The sequence below is a fragment of the Tauraco erythrolophus genome, chromosome 4, assembly GCF_009769465.1.
Source record: "Tauraco erythrolophus isolate bTauEry1 chromosome 4, bTauEry1.pri, whole genome shotgun sequence".
In the NCBI taxonomy this organism is placed as follows: domain Eukaryota; kingdom Metazoa; phylum Chordata; class Aves; order Musophagiformes; family Musophagidae; genus Tauraco; species Tauraco erythrolophus.
Window position 1 is genome coordinate 3,749,055 of NC_141468.1, and position 19,609 is coordinate 3,768,663.

Sequence of the window (19,609 nt, forward strand, 5' to 3'; positions counted from 1 at the left end):
CTGGAGAAGAGGAGGCTCGGGGGGGACCTTATCGCTCTCTACAATTACCTGAAAGGGAGTTGTAGGGAGATGGGGGTCGGTCTCTTCTCCCACGTTATGAATGACAGGATGAGAGGGAATGGCCTCAAGTTGCGCCAGGGGAAATTTAGGTTGGATATAAGGAAAAATTTCTTTACAGAGAGGGTTGTGAAGTATTGGAAAAGGCTGCCCGGGGAGGTGGTGGAGTCCCCATCCCTGGAGGTGTCTAAAAACCGTGTGGATTTGATGTTGATCAATATGGTTTAGGGACCCTGACAGTGCAGGGTGAATGGTTGGACTCGATGATCTTGAAGGTCTCTTCCAACCAGACGATTCTATGATTCTACAATTCTATGATTCTAAGTGTCACCTTATTTCTCTGAGGTGCCTCACCACTTCAGGGATGGGAGAGACCCTCATAATGGGGTTAGACAAACAGCATTCAGCACATCCCTTGGCTGCTCCCGTACAAGAGCTGGACATACTTTGTTTCAGGAATGACTTGTAGTGCTCTACACAGGAGTTGGTGCACCTCTCATCTGAGGGAGACCTGCCTTCTGGGAACCTGCAGGTCTTGCTCTCCTGCTCACCCTCCAACCCCTCTGAAGTCCTGTGAGTTTGACTTCTCCTCCTCCTCTTCTGTTCTGCTTTCTGCTTGACACGGTGGTACCAGAACATGGCATTTGGTGTGAGTTTAGAGAGAATGAGACAAGCCCTGAGTGAATGACTCATGGTTTCTGGTCAGTATTTATTTCTACAAACACCCATTCTGGGAGGAAACCGAGGGCAGTTTCCTTAGTTCAAAGTATGTCTTAGCGTTTTTACTTTTCCCTAGGTGTCAACTCTCAGAATGATACACAGACAACTGCCACAGGAAAAGAAGGGCAGATCACCACAACTGCAGAAACCAAGAAGACACAAGCGACCACCACAGCAAATAATTCAGGAAACTCAACATCCATGTCTGCAACATCACTTGCCACAGATCAAAGTACCAACACTACAACCAAGCCAGGAGACCCATTGTCCACCACTGTGACACAATCCACCATTGTTCAAGTGACCACCTCTACAAACAGTTCAAGCTCAACACCCACCCCCACGACATCATCTGGCCTGTCTCAGCAAGTCAGCACATCTCAGCAAGTCAGCTCTTCAGCCAGCTCCGGAGCTTCGACAGTCACCCCTGCTATAACCTCCAGTGTGACCCAGAAGAAAATCAGCCCTCCAGACGCCTTGGGAAGCTCCACAACTGTCACTGCTGCAAGTCCCACTCCCACCCATACGAACAGCTCTACACCCACCCGAGGAAGTTCAGGGACTGCTGCTGCCACATCTCGTCCCAGCATGGAAGGTCAACAAAACCAGTCTTCACACCAGTTGGCCAGCACTACTGCAAGCACCAGCGTCCCAACGAGCCACCTTTCCCCTTCCCACAAGGACTATGGTGTCTCTTCCCCCACATCGGTCACCAAGCAGTCTCACCCTTCTTCCACTACTCCAGGCCAGAGATCAGACTCTTCCAGCAGACCTGGAAGCACCAACACTTCTGTTGCTACCCGTTTTGATGGACCCGTCTCCCCCATCACCAGTAAAGCACCTCTGTATTCATCACCTGGCAGCACCAACAAAGTCTCAGAGGCAGCCACCACGCCAGCTCTTGGAGCAGGTACCAGAAGACAAGAACTTTGATTTCTCGGGTTGGAGATCCCTTTTGTGGTCTTTTCCTTTGACTGCCCTAAACACCTGTCATTATGGGGTGTCATCACCTTGTCTCATTTTAGGACTTCCCAGTGTAGTTGTCTCCATGACAAATGGGTGTTTAGGTCCCTGTTGTCATCAGTGGAGACTGAGTCAATGCAGTTAGTGAAATGCAAGGCATGAAACAGCTGGCAAAGTGTGGACATTGGCTTTCAGATGGACTAAACGGTGCCTGAAGCACCATCAACTGTAATGACTCGGTCTTCAGTGACTGCAAAAGGGAGCCAGCAGCGATGAGTTTGAAGGTGGAGACTGACATTGTAGAGCTGGCAAAACAGACTGACAGCACCCTCAGTACTGACTGTAGAAGGTCCCTAGTATGGCTGACAGCTTAGTGAAGGCTGTCTGGGCATGCACAGAAAATAAGCTTTAGATAACTAAGGAGATTTTGTGGCTAAACTCTGAGCCTACAACCTCTAAAGAGTCTAAGCAGTTAGGTGGGATATTGATTCATCATTGCTGGGGAGGGTTTGGCTGCTGACTTCTGTCTAAGCAGCATTATGTGTCCACGTGGCTGAATCTCGCTGAACACCATTAATATGTTTTTTTCTAGACCTCTGGAGCTTTATAGAGCCATGTTAGTTCATAAGTGTCCTGGTGAGGCACAGTCTAGGGTCCCCTTTGGCATTTTGTCTGGTAGTCTTTACAGGGAAGCAATCTCACTGCAACTGTGAGGGCTCCCTGGAGCCTTCCGGACTTGGGTGGGATTGTGGGTTTGGCTTACATCTAGCTCTTAATATGAGCTGTGATGGCACTGAAGCCCTTCATTACCTTCCTTTGGAGAAGGTTGTTCTTGACCCGCTTTCCAGCTACCTGCAATACAGAAGTCACTCAAGAAAACGTCTCCTTCCCTCTCAGCCTTCCAGCTCCTCCTTGCTGCCAGCATCACTGAATGGGGCAAGGTCTTAATGCTAGACCATCTTCACTTGCTACATCCAAGTGATGCTTTGAGCATGTTAGCAGGCATTAGGAGGTGAAATGGGTGTCTTCATGAAGGATGTTTCTTTCCCCTCCTGCTCCACAGGACTGTTCTCCATTAAAGGATGATATATGAAATTATGCTAATTCAAATTTGACCTCAAGCGTTGAGCATGAAGAGGTTTGGAAAAACTTTACGTTTCATAAATAGGTGAGAGAATGCAAGAGAAACAGATGGCTTTGAAATTATTTCTCTCCTGAAGCCTTCAGAATGGGTCTGGGAGAGAAATATTCCTCATCTTTTCTGTGAAAGAGGCAGGAGTCCCAAAAGCAAACAGTCTGTGAACAGGCCGTGCATTTTAATTTCCTTTGTCACCATTTAAGGATCAATTAGGAACCCAGGGATGGAGATTCTTAAAAAGGAGTTGGGGAGGCAGGAGGCTGCTAGGTTCATTGCACTATTCCTATTGCACAAGAAAGTGTAAGATGCTACAGACCTTAACAAAGGCATCTGAGATGATCTCGGGTATCTGAGATACTTGTATGGGTCTGGTAGATGTGGGCCATGTGCCCTTCTGGAGTAGTGGGCAGGCAAGACTCCTTCTAAGTGTGTCACCCTGTGCTCTTCCATAGCTGATGGAGATGCAGTCAACAGAGGTTATGACGTTTCATCCCCTCCTAACGGAGACAGTTGCAGTTGCCAGTGGGATTGCACGGTGAACTCCATTCACTGGGAGGTCCTGGGTAGCCAGCTCAGATAGTCTACCTCTGTTGTAGAAACCTCTGTGGAAGACACTGCAGATAGAGTGAAATGAAGGCCATCCCGTTTACCCAGCAGTACTTCTTTTTTAAGTGATTGCCCAGCTACCAACACACAGCTATCACAGCCGTTGGGTTCATCTCTCCAGAACAGCCTGATGGGTTTCAGCAGCAGAAAATACAATCTGCAATAATATTTTTTTTTTCATATCACAGTTAATTAAAAAAAAGAAAAAAAAAGAAAGAAGAAAACCAAAACCTCTCCAAGCTTTGACACAGTGAGCTTCAAGGCAGGGCTAGAGCTGAAAATTTATCTTCAGCTGCTCACGAGCGGACCGGTGTCAGCTCTGTCCTCCATACTGTATCAGTGTCTGTCTGCTTGTTTTTTGCTGTATATTGGGGACCCAGACCAGAGAAGCCATGGTGCCAGATCCGTGCCAACCAAACCTGTAAGCACTGACCAGAGCCCTACCAGTTCACGGCCATCAGCTCCAGCCCCAGGGGACCAGACGGTGAGCAGCACTCCTGGCCACCAGCGCCCTAACGCTTCTCTCCGAAATGAGGTAAGGACGCCGACGGGAAGGTGGGCACTTCGTAGTGGTGTCTACTAATATTTAGGTGGCATCCCACGCACATGCAAAGCCTGCAGCCCTTCTTGCTGTGCATGTCTGTGTCAGAGAGATCTGCCTTAGGAAAACACGGGGCAGCAAAATAATTCCAGATTAAATCCCTTTCTCCTGCAGCTTTCCAGTGAAGAAACATAGAGGATGGATGTGAAAGGGATTATGGTCTGGGAGCTGAACAGGGAAGAAGTGAATTTGGGGAAGAGAGAGGGAAGCATTATAGAGAGCAGAAGCTGGCTTGGGCATGATGAGAGGATAAAGACCACGATTTGGCGTCAACCGTTTGTGGATGATATTAGCAAAAAATGGTTTGGGAGCATAGCGGGGTCTCAAAACACAAGCCAGGATAACTGAAGTGCTGGGAAGGAGGGAAAGGGATCCTGTTTCTAGATGCTCATCTTTTGTAGGGCAGGACTGCATCATGGAGCACTGGCATGGATCTTCCTACTGCCCGAGCCAATTCCTGCTTTACCTCGTACTGCAAATCCTAAACCTGGTTTGGGAAGTGCACTAGGAAATATCCTGCAGGCAACCATGTTGGTTACCTGTGAAAACCCGTTACACATATAAAGGGTTGAGTGAAGGGCTCCCAGGCCTGTCTCGTTTCCATAAAATGGATCAGAGCTTTGGTTGGGATGTCTCCTGGCTTGGGACAGTCTGATGTATCAGTGACCAACTGTCCTTCCAACCTATATCGAGGATTTGAGAGTTGCTTTTCTTCTGTCTTTCCAGCTCATCTGCAAAGACCAGGTGCAAAAGGATAGGCCCGTCATGCATCTGAAAGAACCTAAAACCTGTGTAAGTACCACTCTTTTGGACTTTTATGTAGGATGAGCAGCTGTGTCGCTGTTGGAGATCAACTTTTAACCCGTGGTACTCGGAGCACATGAGCCTACAGAGATGAGAGTAATTATAAGATGCAACCACTTTTGGGGTGTAAAATGGCAAATGCGACCCCACACTCAGCAGTATCACCCAGTGGGGGATATGGCAGAAGGAGAAGAGGCTGTGTGGTCTTCTTCAAGTAGAAGGACCAGCAGAGCCTGCCCAGGTCTCAGAAAAAGAGCAATGGGAAATTTTAGAGGGTGAAACTTTCCCTCTGCAAAGGCTAATGGGAAAGCTCTTTGCTTGACAGGAGGTGTTTAGGGTAGCCAAAGCAAAAAACGTGGAGTTCCTCCACAGTTGTGTATTTGGTGAGATCTTGCAACCTTCATAGCTGGGGTAGGGTGCATCAGTGTCCTCGGTGCTATATCAGCTCTCATAGAGCCCTAAAGTGAGAGCACAAAACTCCACTTAAGTTGTTTCAGACCCTCTAAAAGACCAGGGAGTAGTAAAATGTAGTGCCAAGGCTGGGGAAAGGCATGCCCAACCCAAGACTATACACCAAGACCCCTTCTTCTGGTGGGTGAGTACTGTCTGCTGGCGTTTCTGAGGGATACCCACCTTCAAAATGATTCTTGTGGAAACTATGAGTTTCCTGTAATAGGAAAGATACAATATATTGATAACTTTTAAACAGGCTGAAGTTTTAAGTTTATAACAAAGAAGAAGAGACAACTCCACAGGGCTCGTGAGTCTTGACAGAGTGATTGTGTCTATCATCTGAGCTGTGGGTAGGACTTGGGGTGGTTTTTGACATCATAATGCTCTGGTTTCTGGATCTCAGCACTGCCAAGGTGGCATAAGCATTGGGAAACTGGCACTTCAGGGACCTTCTCACAGCTTACGCTGCACAGCATCAGAAGTAGCCGCTCAGGTTCATGAACCTCTGCTGTCCTATTTGTAAAGTGCACTGACTCATGACTTCACCATATGGTGATGAGACGCAAAGCGAAGCCACGCTGTGTTCATAAAACCCCTTGAGATACATGCTGAGATGAGCACGAGCACTCCTACTGCCCACGGCTCTTGAAATTCCCTGTGGCTTGGTGGTGGCCCTGCCTGGCAGCCTTGGAGAGGGCTTGGATGTCTCGATAGCACCCACCATGGTCTTGGAGGAAGGGAAGCGCCTGGCTGCTGCTGTCTCATGGTCATCACCTTCCCACTTTGGCTGCTGCTGGGTATAAATGCTCCTTGTCCACACACCTGCAGAAATAATGATGTTCTTGGCCATGCTGCCCTTAATGCTGAGGATGACTCAGTGTTCAAGTATTGAAGGCCAGGTTGAATGAAGCTTTGAGCAACCTGGTCTAGTGGAAGGTGTCCCTGCCCATGGCAGGGAGGTTGGAACTAGATGATCTTTGAGGTCCCTTCCAACTCAAACCAGTCTATGATTCTATGACTCCAAGGAGAGACCTTATGATCATGATGCCCGTGGCCCAAATGCCACAGCGGGACAGCCTTTCCTGAGAGCATCCCCTGCCCTGCTTTGTGCAGTGTCTGAGCCTGCGGCCGTGTCCACGCTGGCAAAGCTTCTCATCAAATTTTGTATTGAATACATCAAAATATTTCATCAGATTGACAAAATCTAATTTCGGAACCTAAAGCACCCTGGCAACTTATGACCGCGCTGGCGTTTAAGGCTTCCCTCCTCCTTCTGGGCACAGTCACGTTCTGTGCAGAGCTGCTGTCCCCCTGGAGCTGCACCGGGAGGCTTTTTGGAAAGAAGGATGCTAAAGTTGGGAAGCGCCGGTGCGCAGTGATGCACCCACGAGCGAAGGGGTGGGTGGACGTCATGGTTTGGCACCATCCATCACTCCCCTCTGCCTGCTCCGCTGGGCGATGGCATGCTGGAGCCGGCGAGTCTCCCGCCCTGCTTCCCTGAGGTTCCTCTGGGCATAATAACGAGCCGAAGCATTGTTAGTACAAAATGCCAGTTCCGCCTCGAAACAGCTGCAGAAAGTCTGCAAGGGTGCATCCTCCCGGAGCATCGCTCTCCTCAGCTGCCAAAACACCTCCCACCCCTTTGCCATTAACTTTCCACTCAGCTTGTTCCTGAAAATTGCAACAACTTTTATGCCTCCCAAGCCGAGCAGATAACAGAGAAATGGCACTATCTGGTTTCCCTGCTTTGTAGGCCCGGTAAACAAGTCTCTAGCCAAATCTTGACAGCAAAGTGAAAAAATCCTTTGCATTTCACAACCCGTGGGAAAACAGGAAAGTGCACGCTATAAGGAGAAGTGTTCCAGAAACGGCTCCAATCCTGGTCTGCAAGAACGAGCCAGAGTTGGGGCAGCGTTGTACTAAAAGCTCAGCTCCAGAGAGAAGCTGGAGAGGCATCGAGGGCAACGTGGGGGTCCAGTGGTGGGACACGTGTCCAGATGGCACATGGCAGGAGAGAGGGCAATGCAGACCACCCCGTCCATGCATAGCTGGGCTCATGGGGCAGTGACGGTGATGCAGGGACCCCAGCAAAATGGTTGGGACTGAACCTGGGAATTGCAGGCATTGAACCCTGCTGCACCTCAGTTTCTCCAGATGCAGTTAATTTAAACATTAAAAAAAACCCAAATGGCTCAATCTGTAAATCTTAAAAAAAAAAAAAAAAAGATCCAAATACATGGCTGGTACAACTTTGTGGACCAAGGGTACTTTATGGGCTGGTTGGTTCCCACCATCCTTCCTCTTCACGTAATGCTTTTAACCAGCACTGAAGTTTGGTCCATGTTCCCCCACCCTCCCTTTTACTCCTTCTTCTTTGATTACAGCAGGATATTAATGAGTTTCTTAAAAAGGCTGATTAGCTCAATGCCTTGTGTTCCATAGGATGGCTTTCCCAAGGTCCGGCTCACAGATTGGGTATTCATTAGCTGCTTGGGGTGCTCTAGCCTTGGGATGGATGGATGGGTGGATGGATGGATGGATGGATGGATGGATGGATGGATGGATGGATGGATGGATGGCTGCTGGCTGCTCTGTTCCTCATCCCAATCCCAAAATGTGTTAGGTGAAGCAAGAGGTGACCATGTCACAGGTGGCTGGTGTCCCTCAAGCTCTGGTTGAGCCACACAACCCTGTGGCCACTTCCCAGGGGGCCAGCATGGCTCCTCCATCATGTCCCCAGCTGGGACATGGGATCTGTCCAGCAAGCTGAGTCAGAGGATGCTGGGGAGGACCAGAGTCTGCTTCAGCTGGGGGATGCAAAAGCAACATTGGGACCACCTGGACCTGCACCAAGGTGCCCAAGAGAATTTGCCTTGTGACACCCCTGGGCGAGGGACAGCAGGACGGTCCCTGGAGCAGCCGGAGGGACCCCAATGCTGAGCAGGGTCGCGGTCCCCCTCGCCCCGTCCAGCTGGCGGGGACGGTTTGTTGACTCAAGTGCCGTTACCTCATCCAGGGATGTTAGTTTTAGGTCCCCGCCAGTGTGGGAACCGGATTCGAGCTGCTCGGCAGTGCCTGTCAACTCCAGCCAAGGAATGCAAGCGGCTCCGGCGGCGGGAAGGGAGAGCTGCCGGGGCCGTGGCACCGCGGCCGGGGCATCCCTGCCAGCTGCAGTGGGCCTTTCCGTGCCCCTCTCCCACCCTGGGAAGGGTAAATCCCTCCGGTTCAGCCTCTAAAGGGGTTTAGGCACCGGTCACCATCCAGCAGCGAAGGGGTTCAGTGCTCAGCCGGGTTTTAGCTTCACGTCTGATTTCCCTTCCCACCCAAAAAAATGCATTTTTAAAGGTCTTTTTTTTTTTTTTTCCCCGCCCTCCATGGGGTGGTAGGAGGAGAAGTGGGTTATTGAGGGCTGGGGGAGGCAGAGCTGCAGCCAGACCTGGGCAGGGGGATGCAGGGAGGCAGCGGAGTGGCTCCTCCTGCCTCTGCCCAGCGGAACCCGCTGCACGGGCAGGGATGGACAAACGGCAGGATAGCTGAAGCGTAGGAGCACAACCCAGCGTCCGAAGAGGATAAAAACACCTCCCCGACCAAGCCGTAACCCTCTCCCGTCCCTGTCCCACTGGGAATGAAATTTCTGGGGGATGCCACCTTGCAGAGGTCTCGTCTCGAGGTCCCGTCTTGCTGCCCCGGCGCAGGGCTGGGTGCAGGTTTCCCACCCAGCTCTTTTCCCCGGGGATGCAGCCGGGACAGCGCGGACTCAACAGAAGGACCTGGAGGAAGTTTCTTCCCGTGCAAAGCGAAAGGACAGGCCCAGGGCCGGCAGCGGTTCCCAGGGATGGCCGGGGCCTCACGGCACCGATCTCATCCTCATGCCATGCCTTAGAGACCGGGCTTCCGCCCCGGCAAGTGCATCCTGTCTCCACCGCTGCTTCCCAAAAGATTAGATAAGATGGGGTGAGATAAAGTGCCTTCCTCAGCCTGGGCGGCTCCCGTCGTTGCAGTGGAGCGAGCGGGATGCTGCCGGGCATCGGCGGGAGCGGCACCTGGCATGGATGGTGTAGAAGAACAGGGAGGTTCAAGGTGTTGGAGCAGGAAGGAGCAGAGCCCTTCCCAGCCTGGCACCTCGTGTCATTGTGCACGGAGGACTGCTGGACGCGGGACCTGCGCGGGCAAGACCTTGCACAGTTAGCATCTGTGTACGAAGGACTGGGGCACGCAGTGCTTGTGCACGCACAACTGGTGCACACGGTGCTGGTGCACGCACAACTGGTGCACACGGTGCTGGTACACACAGTGCTGGTGCATGCACAACTGGTGCAGATACAACTGGTGCACATGGTGCTGGTGCATGCACAACTGGTGCACACGGTGCTGGTGCACACGGTGCTGGTGCATGCACAACCGGTGCACACTGTGCTTGTGCATGCACAACTGGTGCACACAGTGCTTGTGCAGGTACAACTGGTGCACGCAGTGTTTGTGCATGCACAGCTGGTGCACGCAGTGCTTGTGCAGGTACAACTGGTGCACAGACAACTGGTGCACACAGTGCTTGTGCACGCACAACTGGTGCACACAGTGCTTGTGCAGGCACAACTGGTGTACGCAGTGCTTGTGCACGCACAGCTGGTGCACGCAGTGCTTGTGCATGCACAACTGGTGCACACAGTGCTTGTGCAGGTACAACTGGTGCACGCAGTGCTTGTGCATGCACAGCTGGTGCACGCAGTGTTTGTGCATGCACAACTGGTGCACACAGTGCTTGTGCAGGTACAACTGGTGCACGCAGTGCTTGTGCATGCACAGCTGGTGCACGCAGTGCTTGTGCAGGTACAACTGGTGCACAGACAACTGGTGCACACAGTGCTTGTGCACGCACAACTGGTGTACGCAGTGCTTGTGCACGCACAGCTGGTGCACGCAGTGCTTGTGCATGCACAACTGGTGCACACAGTGCTTGTGCACACACAACTGGTGCACGCAGTGCTTGTGCACACACAGCCCGCACAAGCAGGTGCTGCACATACAGCGTCTGTGCCCGTAGGACCTGCAGACACAGCACCTGTGCACGCAGAAGGTCTGTGCAGAGCAGACCTGTGCACACAGTGCCTGTGCAGGCAGCGTCTTCGCCTGCAGGAGGGTGATCACCTCTACCTTAGCGAGCTCCCAGATGCTACGAAGCACCGAAGGGGTGCAAAAAAAGCCTCAGGAGCATCTCAGAGGGGGAACGGGCTCCATCCACCACCACCATCACCCTTCCAGCGCTGTCCAGGCTAACATCTCCAGGGATGCTCCTGTTGATCCAAAAGCAAAACTTTCTTTTGCCTGCGCAGAGCTGTGGGGAAGCCTTAGGGAGGATGGAGACCTGCGTTGGTGGGGACTGAGGGCAGAAACGCCAGCGGTGGGAGGGCTGCAGATGCCTGGGGGGGGGGCACAGGGGGGCTGCACAGCCCTGTCCTGCTCCTGCTGCAGCCCCTTGGCCTCCCCCGGTGCCCCCGCCCCGCTTCCCCTGGGGACCTGCTATTCCCGTAACACCAAAAGCTGCGGCTCTCAGATAAGGTCGGCACAGGGCCCCGGTGAGGAACGGCAGCCAAGAGCTCGGTTTCTCGTAAAGAAACTACTTTTAAACTTTTCCTGTTCCCCGGGTGGGCGGGCGGTGACTGAGCAGTGCAAAGGGATGGAGGAGGACGGGGATGGACCCAGCAAAGAAGCAGGATGCTCCTCAGTGGTCCATGGGTGGGAAGATGGTGCTGAGCCCTTGCTGTCACTGCAGGCTGAGTGGAGGACCGCCAGCATCAATACCTCCTTCTTTGAGACCTTCTGCTCGACGGGCCAGCACGTTTTCAACGCCAGCAGGGACAGCTGTACGGTGACACTGGCCTCTTCCGATCCCCACTCCCAGAGCTGGGCCATGCAAGTGGTTTTGCACAGTGAGTATGATCCCATCATCCTGCTCTGTGGGAGGTGGGATGGGACCCATTGTGGGGATGCAGCCTGAGGCTTGGTGGAGCCCTTGGGGTCTGCTCGAGCTTGGCTGAGAGGCTCCTTTCATTTGGTTGCCCCATCTCAGAGGCTTGGGAGAGGCAAAATGACCCCACAAACAAGCTTTGCTCCTCAAGGAATGCACCAGATCCCTCTCCCATCCATGATGAGTCAAGGCAGGGACCAGTCTCCAGGAGGAAAAATCCCCCACAAGTGGTTAAAACCCCATGTCCAGCTCAAATCCTTCCCCAAGGGACCATGGAGGGGAGTTTGTTGCCCACGTTGGAGCCCTTTGGGGAAATTCAGCTCAAAGATTGCTTGAGCACCAAGGTGTCTGGAGGATGGAGAGGTATCACGGTGCCTTGGTGCCAGGGGGAGGAAGGATTGAGCCCCATTCTCATCATCAGGGCAGGGGCTAGGCAGGGGTCCAGTCTCCAGCACCTGACCACAGGCAGGGCAGCCCAGCCCTAGGAACTGATGCTGCACTGCTGTGGCATGGCCTGGAGTAGCCCATTACGGCCCCTCTCTAGTCTCACTGGTAAATTGCCCACCAAAGTGGAGACCCCCACCAGGGTCAGGGCACCCCACAGCACAGGGCAGGGCAACAGTGGGGACTGGGGTCTCTGGGGCTGTCCCCCTGCTAGGAGAAGAGGTCCCAGCAACTTGTCTGGCTGTGGAGGCATCTGCAAGGCTTGGCTCCACACTGACACATCTCCGTCCGCCTTCTCCAGAAAGGGGGTGACCCCATTGACCAGGAGATGGCACAACCTGCCCCTCACCCCCGTGCTCATTACAGCTCCTTTCTTCCCACAGTCCCTCTGGACTCTGCAAAAGTCCTTGAGGAGCTGAAGGAGAAGGGCAAGTTAGAGGAGGTAAGCAGGTCCCTGGGAAGAGCACAGCTTCCCTGCGGATGCCGGTGAGGTGGGTGGCAGGGGAAACCCCCACTGGGGCCTGACCCATCTCTCCTGTGGCAGCTCGGCATTGCCAACATCACCTATGACAAAACGGAGGAGGAGATCATAATCAAGGATGAGTTCAGCACACCCCTAATCATCACCATCGTCACCCTGGCCGGCTCCCTGCTGCTGATCGCAGCCATCTACGGCTGCTGCCACCAGCGCTTCTCCCAGAAGAAGGACCAGGTGAGGTTGGAGGGGCATGGGTCAGGTACCCCAAGACCTTTTTGTCCCAGAGGCATCTTCAGGAGATGAAGAGCTCTGAATGAGATGAGTGTTGCCACCTCTGCTGCTGGAGACATCCTGGCTCGCCCAGTGGGCAACACCCTTGAGTGTTGCTCAAGGGGTGCCCAAGTGCTGCAGAGGCTTCAGAGGGACAGAAACTGCCCTTTGGGGGTGTTGGGGTGGGGGGCAGCCAGGATGAAAACCAGGGAAATGAGGAGCTGGTGGTGGTGGGGTATGGCAATGAGCAGCATCCATCCCCACTGCCACCCAGGGCGGCCGAGCAGCATCCTTGGGTCATAATTTTGACAAGAAAGGCTTTCTCAACCCAGAAACCCTCTCTCCAAACCCATCCATCCCTCCCAAAATAAATATCTCAGAATAACTTTGAGCAGGGGAGGAGAGTTAGGTGCCCAGCACCAGCCCGATGCCTTCCCAGGGGTGCCAGGGGCTGCGGGGTGGGATGATCAGGAGGACCAGCCGCAGGAGGGCATCAACACTCTACGCCGCACGGCTCAGCCTTCAGGAGAGCTGGGCCAGGGCCAAGTTTCAGGGCAGCAGCAGCAGGATTTAAGGAAGAACGGATATGGAAAAAAAAAAAAAAAATCATTTTTTATCTCAGGAAGCAATTCTGGGTGATTTTAGTGTCGCATCCACCTGCAAGGGACTGGCTGTTCCCACACCCTGCGGCACCGGCGGGGAGAGCTCTGCCCACGGTCTGCATCGGCCTCTGCTGCTCTTGCGGAGGATTTAGCTCTGGAAGAGAGACAGCAACAGAAAAGGGGAAAAAAAAATAAAAAAATGAGGCCATATGATGCAATTAGGGTAAACTGTCCTCCTGATGGAGAAGCAAAGCCCTGGGTCGTTTCCTCCCAAACCAGCTCATCCTTCCCAGGGGGTCCCAACCTCTGCCCTACGTGCCAGGAGCCATGCCACTGCGAGGGATAAGGCAACTTCTGCTTTAAATGTTTGCAGCGTAACAGAGAAGGACACAGGAGGCAGGGATGAGCCAACTAATGCTGGCATCAGGCTTGTTTTTTTTGCAAAGTTTGATTTTTTCGGGAGGGAACTGGGGAGGATGCAAGAACTCCATAGATGTTTGACCTCTGCTGTGGTCCCCTTGGAGCTTACGGGGTTTCGCAGCCGGGCTGTCCCTCAGCTGAAATCTCCCTGGTTGGGGTGAAAACCATCCTGACGGGGAGCAGCGTAACACTCTTGCCCTCTATTGTTCAGAAAACAGGGAGAAACGGGGTATTTTTAGCGATGGGAATGCACATCCCTGAATTGGCACGCTGCAGAGAAACAGGTACCAGCCCTGGCTGGATGCTTTGGAGGTAAATACCCACCAGCCACAGGGTAAGGTGGCAAAACCAAAGCAAGGGATGCCAGTTCCTCAGTATGGCTCTTGCTCAGAGCACAGGAAAAGATCTTTTTCCAAGCAGCTGCATTAAGTTTTTAGAAAAATCAAACACGTTTCTCCTTTCTGGATTTCTTTTCGGGTGGTTTCTTTTGTTTTCCTCCTGCTTCTTTTCCAAAAATGACTTGAAAGTTGTTTTTTTTTATTTTATTTTTATTTTTCTCCAACCCCTCCCTCCCTCCCCCCTTTTTAAACCCTGCTGTTGTTTTACCTTGGAAATAACCAGCACATCCACCCTGATGTCCCCGGGTTTGATGATGGACATGTGGCCCTGATCTTTAATGTGAGTTCCAACACAGGGATCGGAGGGGCGGGCACCGCATCCGTAACACCCCCAGCTCTCATCCTCTGGTGCTTGGTAGAGTTCAGTAGCTTTTAACAGGACTAAAACCTACTAAAGCCCAGCTTGAAAGACCCTTTCCCCTTGCTGCACGGCGGAGTTGGGGGGGGTGCCTTGCCACAGAGAAGGTGCTACAGGAGCATCCATCCAAGGGGTTGTACCAGCAACCCCACGGGGCAAACCAGCCCCTGCTAGAGCCCCGGTGCCTCCTCTGCTTTCGAGCATCCTGCCATCCCTGCCCGCATCCCCCCTGCCACGTGCAACGTGGGGGACCCCCAGCAGCGCCTTCGCAGCCCCCCCTGCTTGCACCAAGCCCTGCGGTTTCACTTCTCCACCCCTTTCCTTCTCCGTGGATTCCCTCCCACGCCTGTCTCCTGACATTTATTAGGAGCACTGTCATAAACCAAGCTGTAAATCCAGGCGGATTTTAACAAGCATGACTATTGAGAGCCCTGTGCTCCCCAAAATAAAGGGCTGACAGAGGACTGCAGCTCTCCGGTGAATCACTCCGGGGTGGGATGGGGATGAAGTGAGCTGCCGTGGCGAATGCAAAGTTGGGATGGGGGTCTGCCAGGGGGCTGAAGGGCTGGGTCAGAGCCAGGAGCACGGCGTACTGAAGGACCAAGGCGATGCAGTGCCTGATTCACCCATGAATCAGCCAAAGCCACACGTGGCCAAAGGGAAAGGGGCAGGAGGGGCTGTTCTTTCCCTGCCTGGTTTCCACCGAGAGCTCCAAAGCAGGGCTCCAGGATGACGATGACGGAGGGGCAAACGGGCCGGCAGCATCTGCCACGTGGGAGCTGCCCCAGGTCCAAGGGTAAATTAACAATAAAGCAGCTAAAAAGGGACAGGGGTGCAGAAAAGGGAAGAGCGGAGCTGAGTTCAGGAGGACGGAGTTGGGATGCAGGGTCGGGGTACAGAAATGATGCTCAGCCTCTTTCTGAGGTCCTGAGGGGACCACGCCGTGGCCTCGTGGCCAGGCTGAAGCTGGCAGCTGCTCCTGGAGGTTCTCTGTGCATCTCTGGCTGCTCTTTCCTCCCTGCCACCATTAGAGTCTCTCTCTTGCCAGTTCCATGCTATCCCCTCGCTGCGCTGGCTGCAGCCCCCAGCCTCAACCTCACTGTGAAAGTCTCTATATGTAGTTATATACACCTATATATACACCTATATATACAGCTGGCTGAGAGGTGACAGCCCTGAGGTGGCAGGCTCAGCACAGCCAACCTGTTTTTCATTGGGGTTTCTGGGTTTTCTTTCCTGGCAGCAGCGCCTGACCGAGGAGCTGCAGACCATGGAGAACGGCTACCACGATAACCCCACGCTGGAGGTGATGGAGACCTCCTCTGAAATGCAGGAGAAGAAGGTGAACCTCAACGGTGAGCTGGGGGACAGCTGGATCGTTCCTCTCGACACGCTCATGAAGGAGGACCTGGAGGAAGAGGAGGACACGCATTTATAGGATACAGAACTCCACCAAGCAAAAACGACCACCCCACTCCCCCCTAAAAATAAACAAACCACCTCTAAATCCCTACACACACACAACTCCAAAACAACACAAAATTCCCAACGAATCCCAGAAATTCCCTTAATGAACTAATCATGGCCCCTCGTGCCACCACGCGGAGTGCAGGATGGAAGAAGGAGGGACACAAGAAGACACTTCTGGCACATATCATCAACACAAGCCACCTTGGTGGCCGCATCTGGATGAGCATCCTCCATCACCCACAGGTGCTCAGGAGGACCTACCACGCCAGATCTCACTGGCCACAGGCAAACGGGTGGCTTTGCTCCCAAAGAGCTGCTGGTGTCTCCTCCAAGAGAGTCCCTTCCCATCCTGCATCCGACTGCAGCCTCCAGCTATTGAACAACTCAAAAAATAAAAAAGATATAAATGTAAATAGGATGGGAGAGGGAGCACAACTCCCAACAGCAAACCGGCACCTGGCAATTAGAGCTAGAAAAATCCTCTGGCCCACGCTGTTTAGTCATCGCCCTGCCCTCCCCGACACCAGGTATCGAGCGGAAAAAGCTGGAACAGCTTGTTCCTTTTTAATTCAGTTTCCATCCTCTCCCCATAAACTGCCGGCTGAAACGCACAAGAGCCCCGCGTTGTGCCGTAGGCAAACGGATGCATCCGCACCCGGCTGGATGGGAGGGATGTGGCAGTGCCAAGTGGTGCCCGGTCCTGCATCCCTGCCAGCTGCACTGTGAAGGGCTGTGGGATGGATCCTGCACCTGGCTGGAGACCAGGAGAGGTGCAGCAGCTTCTTGTATTGACGCAAAGGGGAGGGAGAGGAAAAGAAGTCATTCCTTGCGTTCATTCCTCCTAGGAAGGGCTTAATGAGACCAAGAGCGATGCCTGGTCGCAAGCCCAGGTACAAGGTTGGGGGTTTCACGGTGCAGGAGACCAGCTCTGCTGCTGCATTTCACTCCAGAAAGGTTGATTGCCTTGCAGGAATTACGCAATGGCATCTCATGCCCCACATCCATCCTCCTCCGCGACCGTGGGTGACGTGCGCCGTGATGGTTTGTGATTTTTGTGGTCCTGTTTTCCTGCACAAGCAGCAGAAGAGGTAAAAGAGCAGCAGAAGCGTGAGCCAGGGAGCTGGGTGGTGTTCAGGGTTTTCCATCGGTATAGTCCATGGTGTTTCCTCCCCACGAGGTTTATAAGCTTAGTCCACATCCTCAAGTTTTTCTTCAAAGCAGGTAAAATTGCAGAGACTTGCAAAGAAACTTCCAGCTCAGCAGCAAAGCTAGGGCAGAGCTTCACCCATAGCCCTTGGTCCCTTGTCCAGAGTAAGTCTTTAGAGGGGGAAACAAACTATGCAGGAGCAGAAAGCAGCTGGACTGAGGCTATTTCTGATTTTCCACTCCCCATCACAGCTCCTAAAGGGCTCCAAAAGGATGGGGAGAGTTTCAGACCTTTGCTCTACCTTCGGAGAAGCAGCTCAGAGGCAGGGATCAGAGTGGGGCATCATCCTCCAGCACATGAAAAAGAGAGGAGAGGACCAGAAGGTCACTTGGGCAATCGCATCTCCTGGCACATGAGGATGGTGGTGGTCCCAAGCCTTCTGCGAAGCAGAGGAGCTGCAGATGAAGAGTGATCAGCCCTTCCTCTCCCCTGCTCACCATAAACCATGCGTTCACCAGCGAACGATGGGGCGATTTCCTTCGGGCTCTGCCACCCACACCAGGTCAACACGATGGGGATCTGCTCCCACGGCCACCCTGAACAAGGGGAAAAGCAGAGCTGAGCAATGGAAAGCTTGGAGAAACCCAGGTCAAGCCGATCCTTGGGAGTACTCAGGAAGGAGAGGGTCGGGGTAGTTTGCTCGGCCCAGGACAGAAGCTGGCAGAAGATATGTCTTCTCAAAGGGACTGGCTCTTCTCCCTTCTCTGCTGTAGCAAAAGGCAGAGTCTGAAGTGTTCAAAACCTATATATTTTTGTATGTAAATACTCCTGCTATTCATTAGCAATGTATTCAGCACACTTCACTTACCCGTGCACTGCACTGTGGGGAAGTAATTTTGGAGGGGAGGGGGAGGGAATTAAAAAAATTTTAAAAAAAAAAGCAAGCAAAAGCTAAAGGCCAGTCTGGTAGGGGATCAAAATTTGACAGGAAGCAGGAGAACACCTCCCACCCAGATAACCCCACGCCACCGCTTCGTCCCCGCTCCAGCAGCATCGCCTTCAGCTCTCCGGTGTGGCAGCAAGAACGTTCCCAGTCGCTCCGTTTGCTTCCCAGTCGCCCCAGGGACGAGCAGTGGGGTCGGTGACCTCCTTCCTGTCCTTGGCAGAAAATAAACGCGGCAGAAACACGCGGCAGCAGCGAGGCTCTGGCCGCGGGGGCTGGCGATGCCCTGCGGATGCCCCTGGCAGAGCATCTCCTGGCATGTGCCTGAGATCCTCCTTCCCAGCGAAGAGATGCCAAAGTGCTTTAATGAATCAGGTCCAAAGACTTTTTCCAAGAGAACCCTACAAAGGCTTGAGATCAAGCAACCTTAAATCTTTCCGAGCAGAGACCAGTGAAGATATTAACTGCTCAACAAGTGCTTATAGTGATTTATATTTGAATAGGAATTGTACATTTATTTATTTTTCCAGACACCATATTTTTAAACCACTAATATTTTATAGTAGATTTTCCTTCCCCTATTTAAAGAACTATTTCCATGGAAAAACAGTACTTTTTTTATGTTGAGAACATTCTTTTTTTGCAAAAAAAAAAAAAATAATAATAATCAGGTAGGAAATGCAGTGATGAGCATCTTTGGCCTTAATCTTTCCCTTTGTAGACTGTAGCCATAATTGTTACACCAAAAATAAATTGAAAATAAAATTAAAAAAAAAAAATCTACCCAGGCATTTCCTCCCTCCCTGCCCTTCCTCCCTTCCCCACGCTCCTCTTCTCTCCCCCAAACCAGCTTTAACACACAACATGTTGTACAAAGAGATTATTGCTCTTGCCTTTCGGTGAGAGTTCCACAAGCAGCTCAGATGTCCTTGCAAGAGACTTTTCTATTTTCAGATTCACAAGGAACGTGTAAATATTTTAGGGCCGTTTATCTCCCGCTCACAGTGCCAAGACCCCATGGATGAGGTTGATCCTGTGACTGTTGCCTACAGAAGACATACAGGAGAAGACATAATCCATAAGGGACTGTAAAGCAGCTACCCACTGAACCTTGCACATATACTAGAGCTCTTACGTACTGTGTAGCAGCATCTCTCATGGGGACAGGAGTCTGATTTACACTGGAATTTACTGAGGAACTGGATTGTAGAGATTATTCTTGCATTTTCCTACAAATATATTTTGAAAGCATCATGTATTTCTGTCAATAAATATTCTTATCTAAAGGACCCGTTTCTTGGCTGACTGAAAAGGGGTGGGGGGAGCAGAGCTTGTGCTCTAGAGCCACAGGCATCAGTTACACAGACGTTACAACTGGCTTGGAGCTCGTTTGGAAACCCAGTGCAGGCTCCACATGGTCCTGCTAGCAAGAACACGTGAAAACGTTACGTGAAAACGTTGGACAAGCAAGAGCACAACCAACCCAGACCTTCAGAGGTAGCCAGCCATGGACAAGGCTGTATTTTTGCCACGCAGAAGAAAGTAGGATAGTGGTGAAAAACTTCCCTTAATTAAAAAAAACCCAGAAAACCCAGAGGGGCGGGATGCTCAGTTGATGTGGGTGAGGGCAGCCCCACCACAGCCAGAGTGCTTGCTGGAATGTCAGTGGCTTCAGGGTCATGTTGGGGGGAAGGGAGAGGGGGCTTGGCTGTATTTCTGCATTTCATCCTATTTTATCTGCATTTCAGCCTGCAACTCCCCCCCACCTG

General features: G+C 52.3%; 1 protein-coding gene across 1 annotated transcript in view; it reads left to right on the forward strand.

The window, feature by feature from the left end:
• The window catches only part of PODXL (podocalyxin like), a 45,619-nt gene extending 29,894 nt beyond the window's left edge, over positions 1 to 15,725 (forward strand). The window contains exons 2-9 of the mRNA XM_086609854.1: positions 854 to 1,687; positions 3,865 to 4,019; positions 4,812 to 4,877; positions 11,116 to 11,272; positions 12,138 to 12,196; positions 12,299 to 12,466; positions 14,146 to 14,202; positions 15,524 to 15,725. Coding sequence (XP_086465980.1) covers positions 854 to 1,687; positions 3,865 to 4,019; positions 4,812 to 4,877; positions 11,116 to 11,272; positions 12,138 to 12,196; positions 12,299 to 12,466; positions 14,146 to 14,202; positions 15,524 to 15,718 — 1,691 coding nt within the window. The 3' untranslated portion in view covers positions 15,719 to 15,725. The remainder of the gene's footprint in view (positions 1 to 853; positions 1,688 to 3,864; positions 4,020 to 4,811; positions 4,878 to 11,115; positions 11,273 to 12,137; positions 12,197 to 12,298; positions 12,467 to 14,145; positions 14,203 to 15,523) is intronic.
• The last annotated feature ends 3,884 nt before the right edge of the window (positions 15,726 to 19,609 follow it).